At 40.8% G+C, this 26,570-nt stretch overlaps 1 protein-coding gene and 2 long non-coding RNA genes across 3 annotated transcripts; 2 read left to right on the top strand and 1 right to left on the bottom strand.

The window, feature by feature from the left end:
• The first annotated feature begins 753 nt into the window (after positions 1–753).
• nosip (nitric oxide synthase interacting protein) lies at positions 754–25,296 on the top strand. Its single transcript, XM_052049761.1, has 9 exons — positions 754–1,145; positions 3,091–3,196; positions 3,699–3,780; positions 4,381–4,516; positions 4,626–4,777; positions 20,251–20,367; positions 23,763–23,833; positions 23,922–24,030; positions 24,986–25,296. Exons 1-9 carry the CDS (start codon positions 1,076–1,078, stop codon positions 25,055–25,057), a joined length of 915 nt encoding a protein of 304 aa, XP_051905721.1. The 5' UTR covers positions 754–1,075; the 3' UTR covers positions 25,058–25,296.
• LOC127590296 (uncharacterized) lies at positions 6,629–13,838 on the top strand. Its single transcript, XR_007959581.1, has 2 exons — positions 6,629–9,944; positions 13,709–13,838. It is a non-coding gene; the product is annotated as an uncharacterized LOC127590296 (long non-coding RNA).
• On the bottom strand, positions 18,345–19,780 carry LOC127590317 (uncharacterized). The gene is made up of 2 exons (XR_007959600.1): positions 19,531–19,780; positions 18,345–18,477 (listed from the first exon to the last, which is right to left on the bottom strand). It is a non-coding gene; the product is annotated as an uncharacterized LOC127590317 (long non-coding RNA).
• Positions 25,297–26,570: the final 1,274 nt, after the last annotated feature.

Raw genomic sequence — 26,570 nt, 5'->3', positions numbered from 1 at the left:
TCACAAGTGCCTAGATGTACAACCCAGAGCTCTATGAGCCACTTTATGCAAAAAGCTATACAACCAGCAAAACAGAACACAATTGATGAGGAACTGGGTAAAATGATTGCAAGGGATTTTCATCCATTTTGTGTTGGCTGTGTGTTGTCGCAACATCTGTCCCCTCAGAGAGAATCTTCTCCAAAACAGGGCATATATTAACAGAGAGGATAAAGAGGATCAACCCCTCAAAGCTGAGGCACTTGGTTTTTCTTCATGTCAATCTTCGCTAAAGACAAGCTAAAACCTTTACCTGGATGCTGCTTTTTTTGTTTTACAAATTTTAATTTATAATTTGTTGTGTGGTATTCAAAGCTTACTTATGTTGTTTTACTGTCAATAGTTAAAAGCTTATAAATATACACATTCAGACTGGAACTTTTTGACGACCTTGTTTTGAGATGGGTCTTTGTACTTTGTTTTTATTTTTGTAGCACTCCATGTTGAGTATGTTCAGAAGAATATAAATAAAGCCATATAAATAATAAATATTTGATATAATGTCTATTTGTTGAATTAGTACTTCATTTTACACATATTACGTTATTTTTGGTATTAAATTAATTTAAGTAACAAAAAAAACTAGGGAGCCATTTGGGAGCCGAAAGAGCGGCTCTTTTTAGGGAGCCGATCCATAAGACCCAGCTCTCTCAAAGGAGCCGGAATTCCCATCACGAGTTGCAACAAACTCAGCGGAAAGTCCACCACCACGTTCCTCTCATACGTCGAATTTATGCGACAGCAATGACGTTTTTTGCGCCTCGCCCGATTCGTGTGAAAACACATTTCTCTTGATTAATAAGTGAACAAAAGAGTCCACTACATAAAAAGCCATTCGTTCGTCCTCTGTCGTGATTAGAAAATAGGGCAGAAGTGCCAAATTCAGAACATAGCTCGTGTCGTGTCTTAATCTCTGACCGGAATAGCTTTCCGCGTTAGCAAGGAGCTCCGAGCTGATTACAAGATAAAACTAAAACCAGCATTGCGCCAAACCCGCAACCGTTTTCTTTTTAAACTGGCCTAATTCAAGACTATAATGACTCGTCACGGCAAGAATTGCACAGCTGGAGCCGTCTACACATACCACGAGAAAAAGAAAGATACAGGTGAGAAATCTGTCGTGATTGATTCAGCTAACCTGTTAGCTGAACATTCATATTCTTCTCATCACATTACGACAAGAAGTAGTAATGTTAATTTGGTGTGGTTGAGAAACAGCACACGTTTGAATTAGGGTTAGTGCCAGTAATTCACGATGTTTATTAAGCGTATTGCGTACAGTTTTACATCTGACCCAATTCGTGTTGTTTTGCTTTTTATAGAAAAACACAAATCTTGTTGTTGTGTGCGTGCGCGTGCGTGTGTGTTGAGTTCATACTGCATCAACAATGCCATTCATTTCAGATTTGGTACTATGTATCCGTTTTCCGAAACGCTTATCCTCACTAATAATTGTTTAATTGTCATTATTATTATCATACATACAGGATATATATATGTACAGTAAATATTCTCTGGTACGGACTCGTGTTTGCGCTGTCCAATTTGTCCTGATAACAGAAATTCCTCATTTGGGAAATGAGCATCGGACATGTCCTTTATGAACCTGCAAATATGTTGACAAAATGCACGTGTAACAACACAATCAATAAAATACAAAAATATACTGTCCAAAAACTGCAAAAAAATCACAACAGTAAAATACGTACAGTATTTAATGTTTATTTTTTCTGTCTTGGGGAAAAAATGTGTATTTTGCATTGTTTTGTTGGATGCATTCTTTGGTTTATGACAATGTTTGGCTGCGTGTCATACAGTTTTCTTGCTAGTTGCAAGTAACTGTCCGGTTGATCACCGATGTCTGGTCATTCTTGTGTATACTGAAGGATTTTTGTTGCCATTTGCATTGCTTCCTTGCTGCATGGTGGCTTGTCATTAGGAGTTGAATCGATGCCTTGTTTTTTTAAGTTTCGTAGATTTGCGTCTTTCCGACTCCAAGTGTCTGCTGGATCTTTTTAACTTTGTGCCTGCCTATCCCAGCCGTCTCCGGGCAGGAGGCGGGGGACACCCTGAATCAGATTCCAGCCAATCGCAGGGCACACAGAGACGAACAACCATCCACACGCGCACACACACACCTATGGACAATTTAGAGCGTCCAATCAGCCTGCCATGCATGTTTTTGGAATGTGGGAGGAAACCGGAGCACCCAGAGAAAACCCACGCAGGCCCCGGGAGAACATGCAAACTCCAGGGAGGCCGTAGCTGGAACCGAACCCGGTACCTCTGCACTGTGAAGCCGACGTGCTAACCACCAGACTACCGGGCCGCCCACATTGTATATATACAGGTATATATACATACATACATATATATCGTGTTGCAACCTCGAACTGGCAACAAGGAAAGCGGCTATGGCCAAATACCTCCGGCGACTGAGGCAAGTCCTAAGAAGCCAGCTCAATGGCAAGAATAAGACCCGGGGAATAAACAGCTATGCCTTGCCAGTGATCAGATACCCTGCAGGGATAATAAGGTGGCCAAAGGAAGAGATTCCGACCACTGACGTTAAGACCCAAAAGCTCCTAACCATGCATGGAGGGTTCCATCCCAAATCCAGCACCCTGAGACTGTACGCAAGCCGAAAGGAAGGAGGCCAGGGACTAGTGAGTGTGAGAGCCACTGTCCAGGATGAAACATCCAAGCTCCATGAATACATCAAGGAGAAGGCTCCAACGGATGACGTACTCAGAGAATGTCTCAGACAATGGGAAACAGAAGATGAGGCGCTGGAAGAGGGACCATCATGGGAGGACAAGCCCCTACACGGGATGTACCACCGGACCATAACTGAAGTGGCTGATCTCAAGAAAGTCCTATCAGTGGCTAGAGAGGGCTGGCCTGAAGGACAGCACAGAAGCACTCATCCTGGCTGCTCAGGCCCTTTATGTTCAGCGTGATGGCGGTAGCTCCTGTGTCACGCATTGGAGCACATTCAATCTTATTTAAAGCAACTGTCTGAGCTTATTTTTATGCTTTTGTCCCGCACAGCGGCATCCGGTTATGGCACGCAGAGCATTCGCCTGGGTAAAGATGCCATCAAAGACTTTGACTGCTGCTGTTTGTCCCTGCAACCCTGTCAGACTCCTGTCGTCACGTATGTTTCTCACCTCACACTACGCTAAAACATACGGTGGCTTTCAAAGGCATTCATACTCCTTGAAATTGTCCTCGTTTTATCACATGCCAATCACTAATGTGTATGTACTTCATTGGGATTCTGTGTGATGCAACAAAACATAGTGATGCATACTTAGCAGTGCAAGAAATAATTATGGTCAGGAATTATTCATGGTTTTCACATAAAAAAAATGCAAATCTGAAAACAGTGGGTTGCCAACATTTTAGCTCTCTTTACTGGTACATAAGATTACATGGTACATTTTCTTTACACTTCTCAATATTACACCACGTCAAAAATTTGGAAGAGTTCAAGGTCTATGGATTCAATTACTGTCACATATCCATTCATTCTGCAGACCTTGATTACAGGCTACAGTTTCTATTTCTGTACATATAATTGGAAGAGTCATTTTATTTTGTTTAATTGACAAAAATAAACATGGATGTAAAGATCACGTTTCTTACATTGTTTTCAGTCCAGATGGATTTTTGTATGAAAAGCAGGCTATCCTGGAGTACATTCTGCATCAGAAGACTGAAATTGCCCGGAAAATGAAGGTACGTTACGCTACCTCAGGCAGACGCTACAGATCCATGCGCATCAAATCCAGTAGACACTTAAACAGCTTCTTCCCTCTAGCCATTAACTCCTTAAACAGTCACTGACGTAGTCACTCTTCTTGTACTACAAAATGGTACTACAAAACTACTAGTTACTCTAAAATGGTTCAATGATTTTGTTGTTTATCATGATACTAGTGCAGCGTGTTATACCGGAGACAAATTCCTTGTGTGTTCTACATACTTGGCCAATAAAGTTGATTCTGATTCTGACATTTGTTATTTTTGTATTTATGTCTCTTTATTTAATTTTGGTTCATTCATTTGACTTCTGCTCAGGCAGAGTGGGATTTATACTTATTCAGCGATGGCGTGAATCTGAAATTGAATGATTGTCCCTAAATGTGTCTGTCCTATGAATTATTAGCCACCATTTCATCCAAAGTCACCTGGGATAGGTTCCAGCCCTTAAAAGGATAAACAGTATTGAAAATGGATGAATGAATGAATGAATGGCTTTTTACATATTTTTCTTTCCCGTCAAAATATAAATGATTCAAATGTTTTGTATTTGAAATTTACTGGACTTTCCTGCAGGCATATGAGAAGCAAAAACAAGCTCAGAAGAATGACAGTCAGCTTGAGTCCAAGTCAGCAGAAAGGGAGAAAGTGGAGAAGTTTAAAACCAGAGAGAACAGCATCGTATCCAAACCCATCAACCCTTTCATTTCCGGTGCGTGTGTCCAGATACTGCAGTGACTGTCGTATTTATTGTTGTTTATTTATTGTTTATTTATTGTTGACAAATGCATGGACTTGTTCAATTGTGTTTTTCCTTCAAGGGGAAAGCAAAATAGGTGAGAAAATCAGGACAGACAGCAGCTCATTAGCATCCTCCTCCACTGATTCAGTGGCCTCCTCCAGCCAGAGTCTGCCCAGCTTCTGGGTTCCGTCGCTGACTCCTGAAGCAAAGCCCAATCTTCTCAAGAAACCGGTGAGCGGCTATTGGAGACGAAAATTTGCTTCAGAGATTGTTTGTTTTCCAATTTACGGATTGGGCATATTGAAATTTATTTCATCATTTCATTTTCCGTCGTAAATCCTGGGACTGTAAACTAAGTTCAATGTACTTCCTAATAAATACAACATTACACACACACACACACACACACACACACACACACACACACACACACACACACACACACACACACACACACACACACACACACACACACCTTCTCTACTTTAAATGGGTGTCTACTAAAATGGGCAAACATTATTACTTTATTATTATTTTGAAGCATTACATAGAAGAGTTAGTGTTGTTGGAAGAATTGTACAACTGGTTTACTTGCGCCCTCTGCTCGTTGCTGCCAACTGTTGGAAACAAATACAATCTAGTAATTCCACAGTTCAACTGTGTCCGTCGTAGCGTCATGTTGAATTAATAAGATAGGATAACCGTTATTTGTCCCACACTGGGGAAATTTGCAGTCTACAGCAGCAAAGTTGCCAATACAGTAGATGTGAATGGTTGTTTACATGTCATGTGCTGATGTCCAAGGTGTACTCCACCTCTCTCCCAAAATCAGAAGGGATAGACACCAGCTCACCTGTGCATAGGCCCAGTGTGACTAATCTGGACATTCTGGTGAGTTCCTACTGGGACCTGCTGGGACCTGCTGCAACTCCTTGAAAGCCCTTGAAATCACAACTTTAATTATGGATTACTTTAATACTAAAAACAAGCATCACTGCATACAAAGTGCTGTACATAGAATTTATACATTAGAATCAGAAAACATAAAAATTCCACAACCCTTGAATCCAACTTTCACCTTGTTGTACAAATGTGTCAACAGAGACAGGGTGATGGGGTGGCTTTCTGAAGGTAGTTCTTCACAAGGAATGACGTAATTTTTGGGCCATTATGTTGGAAGACAAAGTGGTGACCTATATCCGGTTTTACTGCTGACTGTTGGAGGTTTTTCCTCCAACATCTTCAAATATCTTTCTTCGGGATTTGTCTTCCAACATGATAACGATCCTAAATAGTTCTTCACCAGGAGTGACATACAATCTCCAGAAGGCTAGAGTGAATGTTATTGAGAAGGCTAGAGTGAATGTTATTGAATGGCCTGCACAATGCCTTGATTAAAATCCCGTCGAGAATCTTAAGGTTTAGTTGCAGGCCAAGATTTATGACAAAATACCCTCAAATTGGGGGAGCCTGGGAGATTTGTTCAAGAAGAATGGGCTGGGATTGCTCAAATCTATGTGAGACTTGTGGAAAACTGGAACAATAAATTGCAAGCTGTAATGCAGCAAAAAGGACATCCGATTGCCAATTAGCATTGGGCTAATAAAAAATCTTCTAATTATGTTTTTTGTGAAGTAACTTTCTGTGCACAAAAAAAAATTGTGGAAGCGTCCAAAATGAAACATGCTTGGAAAAGCTGTGTTAAAAAGTGCATTGCTGTCTTTAACAGCACTTGGGAAATAATATAAAAATGACATTTTCATGGTGGGGCTAATGATTCTCTGTATTTGCAATGTAAACAAAGCATGATGGTGAAGCTTCCTTTGATTACTGTTGCTATCCAAAACCTAGTGTAGGTCAACAAAGTAGTGTACCGGAAGTGGTGTGAACAGGTTTCAAAATAATACCCCTTTCCCACTGCCGCAAAACCACCCGTAAACACGCTTTTTGGGGAAGTGGGAAAAGCTCACTGGCCAGTGCCAATTCGTGTCCACCAGCACGCCATGGGAGGCGGCTTGTGATCGCCTTAGCTTGCAGTTTGAAAGCCTAACACGGGACTTCCTGGTAATTACGGGACGATGTAGGGCCGGTGCGTGATGCGTCATAACATCCCACGCCATTGGCCTCGTATATGGCACGCCCCCACAACAAAGCTAAGAGATCGCCCCTTAAGCTGTTGTCTCAGTTGTAGCAAAGAGTAGATCCTCCACTGCTTTTTGACCATTTTGAGGACGGTAAAAAGCATGATAAAAGAAAGAACACTCGCTTCCATGTTGCTTTGTTTACCACCAAGAAATCTGTCGCACTATCTATGCAATCACAGCGTGGTGACGTACCCAGACGCAAAGTGGTGGTGGGGGGTGGCGGGGGCGCAGAATTGCCTTCTGTTGGTCAATGCAAAAGGAACAATATGCCAATTGATTTTATTTTATTACCGATTCGTCGTACTGTTTATTGTGTATGTTAAATCGCTCCATGTACAGCACTTTGTATGCAGCGATGGCTGTTTGAAAGTGCTCTATAAATACTGTTGACTTGACAATTGGTTGTGTGTCGCCACGAGTGGCGGGCCGTGCATTTCAACCTTAGGCCTTCAATGATTCAACATACATTAAAACAATACAGTATAGGCTAGTCAAGCAGCACTTAATTTCAGGAGCAGTTAAAACCATCAAGTATGCATTCACTATTAAGAGCAGGAAACTAAATGTATAGATATTGCCAAAAAAAAAAAGATGATTTAAAAATACTAAATAAAATGCCACCCAAATTACGCTGTGTGATCTTAAACAAGTCTGTCCAATAAATTGCGCAATGTCGCAGTTTCATATAAGACACCAACCAAATAATAACAAACTATTCTTTGAAAATAAAGTTAACGGATCATTTGCATTTTGAAAATCAGTGATACAAGAGCAAATCACTGAAAATGTTGAGCAGTTGAGATTGAATTAATTTTCGTGCACGAAGGTGACTACAATTCGCCATTATAAATTGCAGGTGAGCAGATTTATTTGATACATTTTTGTATCTTTGTCATTTTATTTCGTTACCATTAATTTAACACTAACGAAATAAAATGACAAGAAATGTAAAATAAAATTCATTTACTCACCAATGTAGTGCCTATTCACTGAGCTGCACATCTACGCGAGTGTCCCCAAACGTTTTTAAACGCACCGTAGTTTGTAAGTGCCCAGCTGTGCTCTGATGTTTCCTTGCTGCCTTGGTAAAACAACTTGAATGGGTAAATCCAGTGTGGCTCCAAACACCAAATCGGTCTGTTGCAACCAATAGGCATTCCCACTAGTACAATTTGCAGCATTTCTCAGAGGCTGTGAGCCATGGGTACCGTTCATAATTGCTCGTCTGAAAATGACGGACAACCCCTTTTCCGTGCTGGGAAAGGCTAGCCAGCGCAGGAGTTAGGTGACCTCTTCACACAATATCCAGCTTTTCTTGGAAGGTCCGTCTTGAAAATTGTGTGCAAAGTAGTTCTGCAACCAGATCAACGTCTTCTTCTTAGCAGGCGCTAATCCAATCACCGAACGCGCACGTCCAGTCTCGACTAAGGCATTCTCGCTGGCCCCGGTGCGCAGACTCGTGATCTGGTTGGCTATTGCAACCTGACTGTGCCCGTTCATTTACAGCGCACAGGGGCCTGCTCTGCTTAATCTGAAGGCCGGAGCAAGTTTAATTTACCTGGCAACACAAGCTAACTGAAATATGATTGGTTAAAATCTCAACCATAATAAGTTATTTATCGAGTGGCTTTCAGTGTTATTTAAATAACATTGAAAGCCACTTGACTAAGTGGAAATAATATATAATAATAATACATCACATTTGTAAGCGCCTTACACAACACTCAAGGACACTGTACAGCCAAGACCAATAGTAAAACACAGATAAAATAATAAATAAAGAAAGATTTAAGGCGGGTAGGCAAGTCTGAATAGGTGGGTTTTGAGCTGGGTTTTGAATAAAGAAAGAGAGTCAATATTACGAATGTTGGGAGGAAGTGAGTTCCAGAGTTTGGTAAAACTCTGTAAAACAGTAAAACAATCGAGCGTAAAAACACCGTAAAACACAAAAGTCTGTGGGAGAGCAGCGGCAGCCAAAACGCGCCAGCGTTCACTCTACCCGGAAGTCCCAGAATGCAACGTAAAGAATATGACGTAAAGAATACAGAGAATAATTTTGTTTACATATTTATGAAAATAAAATAACATGAATTCAATTTATGTTATTGTATGAATGTTTAGGCCAGCAGAGAAGGCCTTGCTGGCCCTGAGGGTCCGCCACTGGTCGCCACGGATCACTACTACCCACTAATTTCAGTGGGAAAGGGGTATAAGCATCAAGAGGAAGTGCAGTGTTGGCTGACTTAATTGGTCAATGGGCTGTCACTTTTCTACCTCGGGCACTCAAAGCGCTACACACTGTTAACTCATTCACCTACTGATGACGCAGCATCAGGAGTAACCAGGGATTTATTAGCTTCCTCAAGGACACATTGACATGGTCGCGATGGCAGGGGTTTGAACCACCAATCTCTGGGATGAGAAATGATCACTCTGTCTTCCCTAATGCTACATATACTTTTAGCCATTTTAACTACCGTATTTTCACGACTATTCGACGCATCGTACTAATGGCCGCAGTCTCATTAATGCGTGACATTTCTGTATTTTACACATACACAGGACGCATCGTACGAATAGCCGCAGTTTTACAGTGGTAAAACATACGCCAGCTTAAACATACGGCATGCATGCGCGCACTCTAACACGTTAGCTTGAAGCATACGGTAGCATGCCAAAACATACAAATAAGATAAAAACACGTTTTTAAAAAGGCAACGAAAGCAGAACTGAGTTCGGGTGTATTTTATTTAGCCATCGTACAATGTTCTCACGTTTTTCAATCAATCATCACCTAGAAATCCATCAAAGTCCTCATCCTCTGTATCAGAAGCAGAGGACTGCACATCTCAGTTGTCATTGAATGCATCACATGCTAGTGTGAGTTGCTACGCATTGCCGAGCGGAAAGAAGGAGTAGCAACAGCAAAGTCAACATTTCTCTCGTGTGAAGCTTTCCCACATTTGAAAGTAAAGAACAGAGCGAAACATGGTGGCAGCGCGTGTGTGTGTAGAAAGAATTGAACAATTGTGCAAGTACCGTAATCCATCAAAAACGCCGCGTTCCCTCTCGTTGTTGCGTATTGTGGCGTAACTCGCCAAGCGCTGCCTCTCACTCTTTGTAAAGTTGTGTTTGCCACCGATCATCCATTGTTCCCATGCCGTTTGCAACTTTACTTTGAACGCCCGGTTGATGCCAATGTCCAGCGGTTGGAGTTCTTTAGTCAAGCCTCCGGGAATAACGGCAAGCTCAGAGTTCATTTGCTTGACTTTTTTTTTTCACCGCTGCTGTGAGATGGGCACGCATGCCAAAAGCATAACCGGTGGCTTTAAGTTTGAACTGAGCTTCGTAGGCGTGCGTGTCTTTTTGTCGAATTTATTTTCAGGGGTTCTTAGAAACCAAAACCGGAGTTGTTTTGCAACAAAGCACATTGCCACACTCTATACAAGTGTTGGTACTGGCTTGAGGCGTCCACTTACACGCCCACCCTTCACCATTGGCGGACTAGCTTGTCTGTCCTCTCTCTCCCTCTCTCTCTCTCTCTCTCTCTCTCTCTCTCTCTCTCTCTCTCTCTCTCTCTCTCTCTCTCTCTCTCTCCCTCTCCATATATGTATGTATACACGCCCACCCTTCCCTGATTGGCCGACTTCTTTCACAGTCACTTCCGCCTTTTCTCTATATAAACAGCGTGTCGGCAGTCAGTCAGATTTTGGAACTCAGCGCATATAAAGGACGCTCCGCACCATAAGGCGTACTGTCCATTTTGGAGAAAATTTAAGACTTTTAATGGCGCCTTATAGTCGTGAAAATACGGTATTTATGTTCTCATACTTGGTCATATAAACTGATTGTGATCCTAAGCACAGTCACTTGCAAATTAGATTTTTAATCAAATGCAATATGAATATTATTGGAGGGAACGCTAATCGATTTTCGACTACTGTAATTTCTGGACTATAAACCGTGACTTTTGTCACACACTTTCAACCCTGCCACTTATTGAATGAAGCAGCCTGTTCAAAGATTTTTCCAACAGCCGCCAGGAAGCGCTCGATCAGAAAAGATAAGAATGAAATGCTATCATGTGTCTCAGTGAAACCAACAGGCCATGTGTTTTCAGCTGAATTGCAATCCGAAAGCTGTGTGGCTGAGTCTATGACAGACTTGACCAAACACAAATTAAATTTTATGAAGGCTTTATTCCCGACCGACATACAAAATGTACAGCATTAATAAAATAAAAGATTGAGGTATGTCAAATGGGATTAACAAAGAGAAAAATGGACAACAGTAGGGGCTTATGAGCACTTTCCGCCATGTTGTATGCGCCTGTCAGAGATGTTCGCTCGGACAGTTGAACAAAGGAAGAGATTGTCTTTTCTGCCGGGAAGGAGGCGCAGTTTTCTACGAAGCCACTCCGTGTGCGCTTACCAATGAAATGCTATCATGTGTCTCAGTGAAAACAACAGGCCATGTGTTTTCAGCTGAATTGCAATCCGAAAACTGTGTGGCTGAGTCTATGACAGACTTGACCAAACACAAAATAAATTTTATGAAGGCTTTATTCCCGACCGACATACAAAATCTACAGCATTAATAAAATAAAAGATTGAGGTATGTCAAATGGGATTAACAAAGAGAAAAATGGACAACAGTAGGGGCTTATGAGCACTTTCCGCCATGTTGTATGCGCCTGTCAGAGATGTTCGCTCGGACAGTTGAACAAAGGAAGAGATTGTCTTTTCTGCCGGGAAGGAGGCGCAGTTTTCTACGAAGCCACTCCGTGTGCGCTTACCAACTGACACCTCACCTCTGCAGCCTCTGCTGGTTTTTTATTACTCGTGCATGCAAATTACAAGTGGTATATGAGAAAAAACACTCCCTTCATCATTTACATGTCATGCCTCTCAGCCCAGCCGACCGATACGCCCCTTAGAGGCCAAAACATCTCTCGGTACAAACAATACGATACGAAAAGAAACGAAAACATTTATTAGTCTCGCAATGGAGAAATTCCCAATTCACAGCAGCAAGGTTATGAAAGTCAAGTCAACAGTATTTATAGAGCACTTTCAAACAGCCATCGCTGCATACAAAGTGCTGTACTTGGAGCAATTTAACATGCACAATAAACAGTAAGACAAATCAGTGATAAAGGCAGTCGAAAGCACCAAACAGTAAAACCAAGAACAAATCTGAGTCCTGCTGAGTCGAATGCCAAAGAATACAAGTGAGTTTTGAGGAGGGCTTGGAAGATGGGCAGCGAGGAACAAACTCAAGGACATCTTATCGTGCTGACCACCCGAAGTTGAACATTCCTGTTTGTACAATTAGTGAACAAGGCCTCAGTTTCATCCAGCTCAAGTAGGCCCTTTTTCCTGTGTGCTCTAAACAGTGGCGGATGCTGGTCTGTCAAAGAGGGGAAGCTCAATTTTGGCCGACATCATAAAATGTGTCCGTTTATTTATACGTGAATCCTACTCTCCGTTCCTTTTCAAGAAAATGATCTGTGACCCCGTCATACCAACAAGGCTTGTCTTTTCCAGGGACTTAATTAGTGTCCTACAACTACAGGAACTACAATAAAACCCACCAGAAATAAAAGATTAATTTGTCGCGAGTTATTTACAACAAAGAGTGTCGCTAAGATGATAAGGAAAAGTCTCCAGCTCAACTCAGAACAGAATGCGAATTGAAAAATTGTTCACACCGACGCCTACACTAAAAGGTCGGTGATTGGCTCATTTCGATGTCAATCAAATTGGCACACAGGCTCAGACAGATCATCCAATCTGATGCAGAAAAGCCTGGCGTCCGGTACCCTCCCACTGCTATCCAGTCCCAGAGACGCCGAGCGTCCGTGGGCGGGACAAAACCAGCTTGTATCCAATGACTAGTCTCCGTTCAACGCATTGGGACAACCTACCCTGAACTCTCGAGACGTTCTGCAGACGCTCAGTGTCCACTGTTTAAAGCACAGTGAAGCTACGGGAATGAATGAGAAGGGAGTCGCGTCGTAACCATTAAGAAGAAGCTGACTCGGAACAAAAGTTGAGCACATTGTAGCACATATTTAGTCATTGACATGTACATACAAGGAAATGTACATTCATATATTTGATCACTTATTCTTTGACATTTTAGGGGAAGCCGAGCTGCCCTTGCAGTCCCAGAGCAATCGCCACTGGCTCTGAACACACATGTTTGAGGTCAATCAAGCAAAAAAAAAGAAACTTTTAAACATGATAACCGAGTTTGTCTATCAGCGGTCAAAACACACAGAAAACAACTACCGTATTTTCACGACCATTCAGCGCACCGTATGGTTGGGCGCAGTCTCATTAATGCGTGCTATTTCTGTATTTTACACATAGACAAAACGCACTGTATTATTGGCCGCAGTTTTAAATTGGTAAAACATACGCCTGCATAAACATATGGCATGCATGCGCGCACGCTAAAAACACGTTAGCTTGAAGCATACGGTAGCATGTCAAGACATACAGATACAAGCTAAAAACACGTTTTTAAAAAGGCAACGGAAGCAAAACTGAGTTCCGTTGTATTTTATTTAGCCATCGTACAATGTACTCACGTTTTTCGATCAGTCATCACCCAGAAATCCAAAGTCCTCATCCTCTGTATCAGAATCGAACAATTGTGCAAGTACCGGTAATCCATCAAAAATGGCGTGTTCCCTCTCGTTATCAGAGTCACTCTCATTGCCATGTGGCTCCACAGAAATGTGCCGGCTTTGCCAAAAACTCGAACAAAAGTGCAAGGAGACGCGTTCGTCCAAGCAGCCACAATCCATTCGCAAATTGTGGCGTAACTCGCCCAGGGCTTCCTCTCACCTCTTTGTAAAGTTGTGTTTGCCATCGATCATTCATTGTTCCCATGCCGTTCGCAACTTTACTTTGAACGCCCGGTCGCAACTTTACTTTGAACGCCCGGTTGATGCCGATGTCCAGCGGTTGGAGTTCTTGAGTCAAGCCTCCGGGAATAACGGCAAGCTCAGAGTTCATTTGCTTGACTTGGTTTTTCACCGCTGCTGTGAGATGGGCACGCATGCCAAAAGCATAACCGATGGCTTGAAGTTTGAACTGAGCTTCGTAGGCGTGTCTCTTTGTAGAATTTATTTTCGTGGGTTCTTAGAAACCAAAACCGAAGTTGTTTTGCAACAATGCACATTGCCACACTCCATACAGGTGTTAATACCTGCTTGGGGGCGACCCTTTAGCGTCCACTTACACGCCCACCCTTCACCCATTCTCTCTCTCTCTCTCTCTCTCTCTCTCTCTCTCTCTCTCTCTCTCTCTCTCTCTCTCTCTCTCTCTCTCTCTCTCTCTCTCTCTCTCTCTTCCACCCTTCCCTGATTGGCCGACTTCTTTGCTGCATGCCTGTCCCCAGTCAGCGTCGTCTCCCTTCACTTTGTGGTCCAAGTCTTACGAGATTTGCCACAATATTATACAACGCTCCTTTTAAAGTGAGGGTGATTCATTGATGAAATGAGGCAGCATTCGCTACAACAGTTATAGTATTGTTCACCTGGTTGCATATGCCAAAAGAAAACCTCCCGAAAGAGATTATCTTGAAAGCGTGGATGGTAGAACCTAATGAAGGAATGATTGACTGAGCGTTACAGCAGGGACCAGTGTCAGCCATTCATCCATCCATCACTGTCTCCCTCCCAGCGTTAACAGGCAAAGACAAGTTAAGGTTAAGTTTTTAAATGTTGAAACCTATTTCTGTGTACCATCTTTCTTTGCAAATATCTCATGTGGGCACCTGCGGCTTATAGACAGGTGCGGCTTGTGTGTGTAAAAAGTGGGTTTTCCTTTTAAAAATGTAGTGGGTGCGGCTTATAATCAGTTGGGCTCTATAGTCCGGAAATTATGGTAATACTCTTAGAAGGCTCAAATTATATTTCTTCATTAAAACGATGAGAACTCAAGTGGGTCAGTCTGAGCCATGAAACCGCGTGGCTAAAAATATGTAGATATGAATTATATAAATGTTATCCTGTATTGACCACATTTCACTCATTGAGTTGCGGCACTTAATTGTTTATTTGTTTGTTTTTTATTGTTTATTGACCATACAATAACAGATTGACAAAAGTGAAGGAAAGCAAAAAGTATAAAAGGAAAAAAAACAAAAATCATCACCGTTACATGTTCAATCATCAATATACTGCATTAGTTTAATACATTTAATAAGTTGATCAATGTATTTCTGTTGTATTACTAGATTTTATAAGAATCAAATTTATCTTCTTAACTCTGATTTATGTAGTTTTTTTGTACTAATAATTTTGAATTTTTTAAACTCATCCAGCTATTTACTCATTTTCAGGCCCGTTTCAAACTTATTCCACAGATTGACACCTATTTCTCATACACACCTTTGCTTGATGTTTGTTCTTGTTTTGGATTTTTTTGTATTGATTAGTACCCCTTAGATCAGGGGTGCCCATTAGGTAGATCCTGATCTACCGGTAGATCTACTCTACCAAGTAGATCCGAGGCGTGTCGAGAAGAAAAAAAAACAAACAACCATTTGTGTCTTTGTACATGTTATTAATATATTTTTGTGTTAATATACACTGCACACTAATCATATTATCAGTCTCATTTTCACAAAAAAAAAAATTAAAAAATAAAATAAAGGAGGTAAATCTTAAATTTACGGTGGCGCGTGATTACGTCACCGGAAGTTGTTAGTGCTCAGCAGTTTGCAAATGCAGCTTGTGATCAGAGCTGTTGCGCTCTATCTTTTATCGTCATGATTCTCATTCAGAGTTTGCTTCGTGTACAATTCACCAAAGGCACGAGCAAAGAATAGGAATCTAGGAGGGCCGAGGGAAGCACTTTAAAACGGTACGTGTGAGCTACGATAGTTAACAGGCTGCAAAAGTGTGTCGCATGCCTCAGTTTCAGGCTGTTTCTCATCATGGCGTGCACGCGCGCGTGTGTGCGTTTATGTCTGTGTGTGTGCGTGTGCGCGCGCGCCGGTAAGATCGAAAAGTAGATCTTCGATCCAAAAAGTTTGAGCACCCCTGCCTTGGATCATAACAACTACAGTAATCCCTCGTTTATCGCGGTTAATGGGGACCAAAACCACCCGCGATAAATGAAAATCCGCGAAGTAGCGTCCAATTAACATAAACAGGGTGGAAAAGAAATTAATGTCCGCAAAACGGTCCGCGAGAAGCTGCAAAACAACAGCGAGTCACATAGAGCAACATATACAGTCCTGTACTAATATATATTTTTTAATATGTTTGAAAAAATCAGCGATGCACTGAACCCGCGATAAACAAACAGTAAGTAGCGAGGGATCTACCGCTTATCCGGGGCCGGGTCGCGGGGACAACAACTTTAGCAGGGAAGCCCAGACTTCCGTCTCCGTAGCTACTTCGTCCAGCTCTCCCCGGGGGATCCCGAGTTGTTCCCAGGCAAGCTGGGTGACATGGTCTCTCCAGCGTGTTCTGGGTCTTCCTCGGGGTCTCCTCCCGGTGGGGCATGACCGGAACACCTCACCGGGGAGGCGCTCAGGAGGCATCCGAATCAGATGCCCAAGCCACCTCATCTGGCTCCTCTCGATGTGGAGGAGAAGTGGCTCGACTCTGAGCCCCTCCCGGATGACCGAGCTTCTCACCTTATCTCTAAGGGAGAGCCCGGACACCCTGCGGAGAAAACTCATTTCGGCCGCTTGTAACCGGGATCTCGTTCTTTCGGTCACGACCCATAGCTCGTGACCATAGATGACCCTGCCAGGGGCATAAAGCCCCAGACAACTTAGCTCCTAGGATCATTGGGACACGCAAACCCCTCCACCACGGTAAGGTGACGGCTCACGGAGGGGTGTATATATTTAGACCTATTGATTATTCTGATTGCTTTTTTTGTAGTTTTAAGACAGGGAGTGTGTTTGTTTTACAGGCGCTCCCTCATATTTCCACACAGTAGGTCATATATGAGAGTAATAATGAGTAATATAATGTGTACAAAGAACTCTTTTTCAACACATCTTTAGTTTTGTGGAGGATCCCGATAGTTTTGGATATTTTTCTTTTAACGTTATCTATGTGTGGCTTCCAGGATAGCTTGGTATCTATTACTAGTCCAAGTAACTTATTTTCATAAACTCGTTCTATTTCAGTTGAATTTATCTTTATTTTAACTTGGTGTTTGATTAGTCTCGTGCCAAAAACCACTCACTTAAATTATGTCAAATTTAAAGATAGTTTATTTCTGTCGAACCAATTTTTTATTTTGTTTAATTCATTTTCCACAGTTTTCAGGAGTTGTTTCATATTTTCTCCAGAGCAGTAAAAGGTTGTATCATCGGCAAATAGGAAGCATTTGAATTGTTTTGAAACACTGCAGATATCATTTATATATAAGATGAATAGTTTTGGTCCAAGCACTGATCCCTGAGGAACTCCATGGGTAATCTTCAGTAAGTTAGATTTTTTTGTTGTTGAACTGCACATACTGATATCGGTTTTCTAAATAACTTTCAATCAATTTATGTGCTATGCCTCTGATACCATATCTCTCCAATTTATTCAATAATATAGTATGATCTATTGTATCAAAAGCTTTTTTAGATCTAGAAAAATCCCAACAGTGAATTATTTATCTATATTAGTGGCTATTGCTTCCACAAACTCCATTACTGCCATTGAGGTGGTCCGTTTTTCTCTGAAGCCATATTGATTCTCACTTAACAGCACATGCTTTTGTATAAAGCTATCAAGTCTGTGAGAAAATAGTTTTTCTAATATTTTTGAGAATTGTGGTAGCAATGATATTGGTCTATAATTTGTAAAGAATTGTCTTTCTCCACTTTTAAAAATTGTAATCACTTTAGCTGTTTTCATTTTTGATGGAAAAACACCAGCTTTGAATGACAGGTTGCATATGTGTGTAAAAGGTCGCACTACAAATTCATAATCTGTTTTACTATTGTCATATCAATATTAAAACAGTCAGTTGACTTTTTACTTTTATATGTTTTTACAATATTTAATATTTCATTATTATTCACAGCAGTAAGAAACATTGTGGAAGAGTTTTTTTTCTATGTATTTATCTATTTCAAAATAATTTATTGGATCAGGAATTTGTTTTGCTAAGTTACTGCCGATATTAACAAAATACTCATTAAATTATTTTGCTATTTCTGCAGTTTCCTCAATAATGGTATTTTTATCTTTATCTTTCATAAAGTACTCCGGATAATGTGCTTTTTTATTAATATTTTCCATATTTCTTGAGTGTTGCTTTTATTTTGCTCTAATAATGAATGAAAATGGTCTCTCTTACTGGTTCTTATATTTACTAATTTGTTTTTATAAGTCTTATATTTTGTTTCAGCTTCTTCGGTTCTAAATTTTAGAAATGATTTATATATGATATATATATTGTTTTTCTTTTTACATGCACTTTCTATGCCTTTTGTTATCAATGGCTTATTTTGGTCTTTGTACTTTCTGCAGACCTTAATTACTGGGAAATGCTTATCATATAAGGAGGTTATGGTTGACGAAAATTCGTCAAACGCAGTATTTGGATCTTCATTGGAGTAGACCTGAGACCAATTTTGTTTGTCTAGGTCGAGCTTAAAAGCTGCGATGCAATGTTGGGTTCTGAGTCTTATTTCCAATATGTGGGTTATTGATTTAGTTTTTCTATCAAAGTAATTATGAAAGACTGCAAAGACCGGTCGATGGTCACTTATATCAGTTATGAGAAGTCCACTTTCCTTTTTATGATCAATCTTATTTATAAATATTAGAGCTGTCAAACGATTAAAATATTTAATCTAATTAAAAATGCAACTGTCATAATTAATTCAAATTCACTAAAAAATAATCGTGATTTCTCACACATTTTTTATCATTTCTGAATTTCCTTTTATATTTTTGTTTTCCTATTTTTCCCAATTTTAATGCTCTCATCAACATGAAATTATGAATCAGTTTTCTATGTGCAAAATGCAAATATTTACTGAAATAACAATTTCGATTTTCAATTTTACATGAACATTTTTCACTTGGAGCAGTTATTCACACATAATCTCTCACACAATATTACTGTCCATCAACAACAATGAAAAAAATATTTTGTCACACAAAAGCTGCTTTAACACCTCTTTTTATGGGATCAAAACAGAGCAATTATAACATTATAAAGTGCACATCTAAGGTAAACTAGAACTCAACCTATAGTGGATTTAAGCGATGGTTGCATACCTCGTTTTTCTCAAGTTTGCTTTGAACACAGCAGTCAGGCTATGTTGATTCTGTTGGTCCTTCTTGCGCGGAAGTCTCTACGGTTTTGTGTAGACATAATTTCCGATGACTACACTTGGTTCGATGACAACACTGGGGACGTTTTATTTTCGCTAGGGCTACCACTGCAGCGCACCGTCACTGTCAGACGAACACAGAGAAGCTCCACCCGCTCTATTTATATGGACACGGAACACTGTAACCTTCCACACAAATTGGTTCCAAACAAGGAACAATCGCGTCGGTGGCATACATCGTATACCTGTATGATACAGGTAACTTTGGTCTTGTCAGTGGAGCAGTCCGGCAACTTTTTAAAAGTAAACTTTTCATTCATAAACTCTTTAAGTATCAGTTTTTCGGTGGCTGGCAAAACAGACATGGGCGTGGACTTCTGCAGCGCACTTGTTTTGTTTCTGGTGTATTTATATAGCAACGTAACATCTGCTTGTGACGTGTGCCACGTTAATCTCGCGAGAAAAATTTAATCCCGTTAAAATTCATTTAAATTAATGCCAATAAAAACGCGCTAAACTGACAGCTCTAATAAATATATTATCTATTAATGTGGCCGTATCAACTGTTATTCTGCTGGGTTTCAGAATGACTGGGAAAAGACTGTTGCTATACATTGTATTTATGAAATCTGTTGGGGTTTTTTGTGTCTATTAGGGTTTAATAAGTCAATGTTAAAGTCACCACATATTATTCGTGTTTTCTTGTCATTAGAACAACTCAGCATATCTGTCAATTATTATTATAGTGCTTACATTTTCTTTTTGAGTATGTTTAATCTTTATTGGTGTTGTGTAATATATGTACTTTTAAATTGGTTATTTTCAACCCTCGTTTTCTCTCATTTGTGGTCTGCAGCGGAATCGTCTTTTTTTAATAGCTAGGGATACAGGGTTGTTTCAATTGCAGTTTAGAGAATCAAATATGGTTCCCTGCTCTAAAAAGATCACGACTGAAAATATTCCTCGTGCCAGCAAGATGCCTTTTTGCTACCTTATTGAACGAAACTTTGCAGCTTTTTTATGACCTGCCTGCTTGTTGTGTGATGTCAACGGCAGTTTGTCTTCAGGTTGTATGTCATGATGACCTTTGTTTATTTTGCGTATTTGTATGCGGATGGAGACAAGTTGACCTCTGAATCCAAAGCTCATCTGTGGCTCTTGAAATTCAGCAGTGTGTTTAGAAATTGTGTAATTTCTTTTTAATAGTTTGCTCTCATTTCGTTTTTCCTAATGTCTTTTCAGAGTAAGACTGTGTTGTGTCCGATGTCAGGCCAACCAATTAAGATGAACGAGCTGATCACCGTGCGCTTCACCCCGGTAGACCCGAGTCTGGACCGAGTGGCCCTCATCAATCGCCAGGTTAGTCTAAAGGAGCATATTGTCACAATTTAAAACCCAACCAATTTAAAAGTGACTTCATCATCATATCAAGAATTAACATAAATTACGTACCATATTCCATCCCGTCTTGCTGAAATTGGCCCATTCGCACAGTGAGCAACTAGACATTACAGTCTACTGTATGCTGCTGTAGCAATGGCAAGTTTAGATATTGTTACCATGCTGACAGGTGTGGAGCAAAAGCTAAAAAGGCAAGCAAGCAGTTTGGGGGGGAAGAGCCCAAAGTGTCCTTCAAAACAATAACAAATATTTTCTCCCAAGAGGGCAGCAGTTCATTCGCTCCACTGTACCTGTATGGTTCATGGACAAGGCCCCCCCTCACCCCCCAAAAATGCGGTGTCGACAACTTCACAGATCTGTTGGGCGGGAGGACAGAACGGCTTACTCACAGACACACTGTCAGAAAATATGCATATCAAAACAGATTAAAGTACTTGCCTACTTGGTTACTTTCACATCTCGTGGTAGGACCTGACTAATTCTTAGGCCAATATTAAAGCCCCTTTTAAAAATCAGATGACTGACCACCTGTCCATTCTTTTGCAGGGTTTATTTATTTATTTTTTGGTAACAATGCAAAATAAGACAAAGAAAATGACATTCAACCATTTGCCCTCCTCGGCTCCTATTTTGATCAGCTCCCTATTAGGAGCCGGCTCTTGTCGTTCACTTCGAAGAGCCGGTTCGTTCGCGAACGACACATCACTATTATGTGCGCATGCGGGTTGCTATTTTAGCCCGCAGCTTGCTATTTTAGCCCGCAAAATGTGGAATCTCGCGGATGAAAGTTTGAGATGGCGGCGAAAAAAACTCAGAGGTTTACTAATTACGACATTTAATAAATGGGAATGCCAGTCTGATTTTTCGTATGAATCGTCCGAAGGGTGCATCACTAAACTCACCTGTGACGTATGCACAGAACACGAGAGCGAGATACGACGCGAGGCATGATTACAAGGCAAATTGGTCATTAGATCTATAAGCTAATCGCTATGAAAAATATGATGAAACAGTCTTGATTATTCTATAATTTACTGGTTGTAGCATGGTAACTTTATGAAGAAAACATTTGTCCCAAGGTGAAGCAATGCTAATGTTAACTGTTGGTAGAACTAATGATGACATGGTTCGATTCTTTCGTCAAATTGATAGTAGATTGCACATGCATCGTCTTGGGAAGAGGACGTCAAGCCACATCAATACTTACCGTATTTTCATGACTATAAGGCGCCATTAAAAGTCTTGAATTTTCTCCAAAATGGACAGGACGCCTTATGATGCGGAGCGTCTTGTGTATGCGCTGAGTTCCAAAATCTGACTGACAGCCGACACGCTGTTTATATAGAGAAAAGGCGGAAGTGACTGTGGACAGGCATGCGGCAAAAAACTCGGCCAATCAATGAAGGGTGGGCGTGTATATATGCATATATGGAGAGGGAGAGTGAGATATGTCATATTTCAAATGATCCTTGCAGTTGTGGATATGTGTATTGCTTGTTCATTTCCCTGTTGTTCGAGTCAAAGGTTTTGTGACTATACATTTTATGTTTCAAATCAATCAATTTGCACTCAGGAGACTTCTGTTTAAGAAAAAGTCAAGTGAATAAGCAGTTGCATGTGATATAACTGTTTCAAATTAACCAAAAGAAATTCTTATTCATTCATTCATTTCATTCATCTTCCGAGCCGCTTGATCCTCACTAGGGTCGCGGGCGGTGCTGGAGCCTATCCCAGCTGTCTTCGGGCAGTAGGCAGGGGACACCCTGAATCGTTTGCCAGCCAATCGCAAAGAAATTCTTAAGATTGTTGAAATTAAAATAAAAATGGAAATGTGAAACAGACTGGCTTACTAAAATTTGTTGAACAATATTGTTGTTCAATGTAAAGAATGTCAGCCAAGGTCGGCCCCCGACATTTTACCACATAAAATCTGGCCTCCTTGGCAAAAAGTTTGGACACCCCTGGTCTAAATGCATCATGGGACTCATACTTTTCTGATCAGCGAGTCCCTGGGACTCACTGGCAGTAAACTGTAAAATTATCACTGCTATACACATTTACATTGTGATGCCTAAGGTAGATATATTCATTAAATTACATTTGTTTACTTTAGATTACCTGCTACTGCTACTTATCCTGCATCTGCTACTGCATCTACTTATACTATCTGCTACTGCTTCTGATATCATTCTACTGTTTCTGCAACTACCATCTGCTTCAATAAATGATCAAAAACGGACAGAGTGAGTAATCCTTCCATGCCAACTGACAAACCCTATTCAGAGGGGAGTGAAAACAGAAATAATGATCACATATAAAATTACACATTTTTTTCACCTACAAGTGATACATCATGTTTGGCTATTTTATCGCCCAAGAAATGACTTTTATCGCTACTCTTGCTTTACTTAACGAAAATATAATTTCTTTGATCGCCGTGTATATTAATACGGTTATTTCGCCCAGTGTATTACTTTTATCGCAGCTATTGCTTTATTTACGTGATCATTATGAAAATATTTTTTTTCGATTGCTGTGTATGACATGCTTATCTGCGTATTTTTTGAAAGCAGACTTTTCACTTGACTCCTCTTAGTATTCAAAATCAGTCCTTGGTCATTGGCCTTGGCCTCGGAGGCAAGTCCTTGGTCATTGGCCTTGGAAAAATTCAAGTCCTTGGCCTTGGCCTCGGAGTCAAGTCCTTGGCCTTGGGCTCCGGTTGCCGGTCCTCGGACACAACACTGATTACAATAAAGTGCAATTTTAATTGACTGTGCCTGAAAGCGGGGCCATATTTGAAGCAACGATAAATCAACCTACGACAATCGCCAACTAGCCTTGGGTACCACAGCTGTGTTCTCACTGTTCATGCCTTCATGCAGTGTTCCTATTAAGAACGCAGTGATCATTTATTGCAGTTTTTTTCTTCTTACAACAGAAATATATTGTTGCAGTTCCTACATCCATCCATTTTCCCTTCTACTTTATCTTCACAAGTGTCGCTGGGGGTGCTGGAGCCCATTCCAGCTGTCTTTGGGCAGTAGGCGGGGGGCACCCTGAAACGGTTGGCAGCCAATCACAGGGCACATACAGACGACCACTCATTCACGATCACGATCACACCTAGGCAATTTAGAGTGTTCAATCAGCCTACCATGCATGTTTTTGGAATGTGGGAGGTAACTGAGTACCTGGAGAAAACCCACACAGAGAACATGCAAACTCCACACAAGAAGGCTGGATCGAACCCATGACATCTGCACTGTGAGGTCGACACGCTAACCACTTGTTCACCCAGTCGCCGGTTCCTACATTTATTTGTATATTATTAAATAGCAATTCTTTCCCAACAGGACAGATACGTCTGTGCAGTAACCAAAGACGTCCTGGGCAACAGCGTTCCCTGTGCCGTCCTACGACCTTCGTGAGTTGCTTAACCAGTGTGTCTTTCTACAGTTGGCAGCATGTTTGAATGGAAAAATTCCACTCACTTCTCTCCATGCTATAACCAGGGGGTGCGTGGTGACACAGGAGTGCGTGGAGAGACTCATCAAGTTGGACATGATGGATCCTGTGAGTGGAGATAAGCTCTCTGACAATGACATCATACCACTGCAGAGGGTATGTGCGCGGTCAACAGAATGTACCGTCAATTCTCGAGAACACCACACACCCCTAAAATTACCCATCAGAACAAATTTTTCTTTGTCAACCATGTATTACACGCTTCCCCCGATTTGCTGGTATCCACGCTCAAAAATTAGTATTAGTAAAAGTATTATTTATATATGAAATATAATTAGGTATATTGGGTTTCGTTGTGTTAACCCCCGCCCCTCCCCCCAAAAAATTATTTCCTTGCTAACCCGTTTTGGCTGTTACCACTCCTGCCTTCATCAGAGATCTGACACTTTCTGGTGTGAGACGAAATCCTCTCGTATTATCACACGTGATCTCACATAATCAAGGAACAGCTCATTGTCCTGGATATGCGTCGATAACGATGGAGTGGCAAGAACATTGTGAAATGCCGATGTGGCAGAAAAGACTTGCTTTGGAAATTACTTCTTGCCACTTGGGGATCGCACTTTCATACAAAACATGACATGACATTTTTTAAAAATGTTTTTATTGATGATCGTTACCTTGTTCCTTGCCCCCGACCTGCTTTGTGAAAAATCTGTTTCGCGAGACCCTCAGGATTCGTGGTGGACAGCTAAAATAATAACTATCTATTCATCTATAACATAGCAGAAATACAATGTGCCTTGTGTTTATGTTAAATACCGAAATCGCACCCGTAACTGACACTGCGCCTTTCAATACGGTGCGCCGTATGGCCATGAAAATACGGTACGCCTTTTTTCAAGCCCAGGGCACTGGTAAACGACGATACAAATAGTCCTTTCTACCTGTGCTTTAAAATTTTAGCGTTTTGGTGTGGGTGCGTTTCCCCCCACCCCCCCCCCTTTTTTTTTTTTAACAAATGAGAGGCAGTGTGAGTGGAGATCTGTAAATGAAAGTGTTTAGTTTCCCTCTGTTAAGATGACCTTGAATTTGGTGTTTCTTTTGACAGGGAGGAACAGGCTTTGCAGGTGCAGGTGTCGAGCTTAAGGCCAAAGAAGCTCGTCCAGTGATGCAAGTGTGAAAGATGACTCTGGTCATTAGTATTATGGTCTCTAAATTTTTTTTTGAAGATTGCAAACAGCCAAAACATGCCATTTGTTTCTTTGGCATCTGATATATTGACCGTATTTTTGTCTGTTATTCTATTCTTCGAAATCTTCAGCAGACTGTTCATACCATTTGAAGAGTACTTTTATTTTTCTTACTGAACCCGCATATTCGCCTGCTTATTGTTCAGTTGAATAAATGTGCTCTCCCAAACGTCTTGCTGATTGTATTTGGATTGAGAAATATTTCTCAAACACACATCAAACATCGGTCATAATTCTGTGTGATTGATATTCACAGTTCGTCATGGCCGTCGTCTTTCATGGCTCCATAATCTGTGATGGTGCTGATCTTGATGAAGTCAAGTTTGTCGAGCATCTCAGACAGTGTCACAAGCCCATCCTGACATGCACAAAACAGGGAAGGTGGGAAAACAAAAAGCAACAGTAAAAAGGAACAGATGTGTCTCAATCGACTAAGGATGGAAATCCTCTGAATAACATTCAGAGAGGCAGATAAGTCCTTAAGTATGTATGATTCCATTATTGTAGTACAGGACTTTATTGCAGTTGTCTGCCCCTCATTTTTCTTGTGTGAAGATGATGTATTGGAAAATGCTGAATTGCTTCTAATATTAACTGTACAGGGAGGCAAGGAGCAAAAATATCAGAATTTAGTTGCTTTCATCAGTACAGTGGTACCTCCACTTATGAAATTAATTGGTTGAGGAAGAAATTTCTTTCAAAATGTTGTCAGTCGATGCGTTTTCCATGTAAATGCTCTAATTTGTTCCAAGCCCCCCTCCCCAAAAAATTCAGACATGTTTCCTAAAGCCTAAAAATGCATCAAAATATGTAACAAAATTTTACAAGGAGATTATTGCACAATAAATGAGAGTTGTGCATCATGTAAAAAACAAGGAATTGAGTAAAGAATAAAACTGATGATCATTTAACTTTTAACTCATCGGTTTTTTTTTGCCGTCTGCAGTTCATGTTCTCTTTCAAGTGGTTTTTGCCTGCCGTTTTGTAAAGAACTGATCCAAGGACGTTGGCTTTTGCAGCCTTTTAACAATCCTTTGACAATGTCCATGGCAAACATCAGCATAGTGAGTGATCGCCCGACTGGAGAACACTTTTTCTGGGTGATTCACATTTACGTAAAACTATCAGGCTCGAGGTGCAAATGACAAGGACGCTGCATAGACACATATCTATCTACACACAGACACATCTGGTAGAGGTCCTTCTTAGCTAAAGGGATGCCAGGAAGATGCTCGGTAATAGCCATTGGCAGAACAGCTATAAGTATGTTGCGTTCAGGATCTCACATCTTGAAATTTCTTTCGTAACGAGGCAATATTTTCCTGTTGAGACGTTTCGTATCTTGAAAATTTCGTATGAAAAGACGTTCGTAAGTAGAGGTACCACTGTACATTAAACTGCAATATGATGCATACTCAATGCAAAAAACAAAAAATGAAACAC

Source organism: Hippocampus zosterae, chromosome 17, assembly GCF_025434085.1.
Source record: "Hippocampus zosterae strain Florida chromosome 17, ASM2543408v3, whole genome shotgun sequence".
Taxonomy (NCBI): domain Eukaryota; kingdom Metazoa; phylum Chordata; class Actinopteri; order Syngnathiformes; family Syngnathidae; genus Hippocampus; species Hippocampus zosterae.
The sequence above is the reverse complement of the archived record's forward strand: the minus strand, read 5'-3'. Positions and strand labels throughout refer to the sequence as shown.

Excerpts from the sequence above, each read along its gene's own strand:
- nosip (XM_052049761.1), top strand. The coding sequence starts at position 1,076 with ATGACTCGTCACGGCAAGAATTGCACAGCTGGAGCCGTCTACACATAC. Across the intron at positions 3,781-4,380 it reads AAATTGCCCGGAAAATGAAG|GCATATGAGAAGCAAAAACA; the intron begins GTACGTTACGCT and ends ACTTTCCTGCAG. Across the intron at positions 23,834-23,921 it reads TGTGCCGTCCTACGACCTTC|GGGGTGCGTGGTGACACAGG; the intron begins GTGAGTTGCTTA and ends TGCTATAACCAG.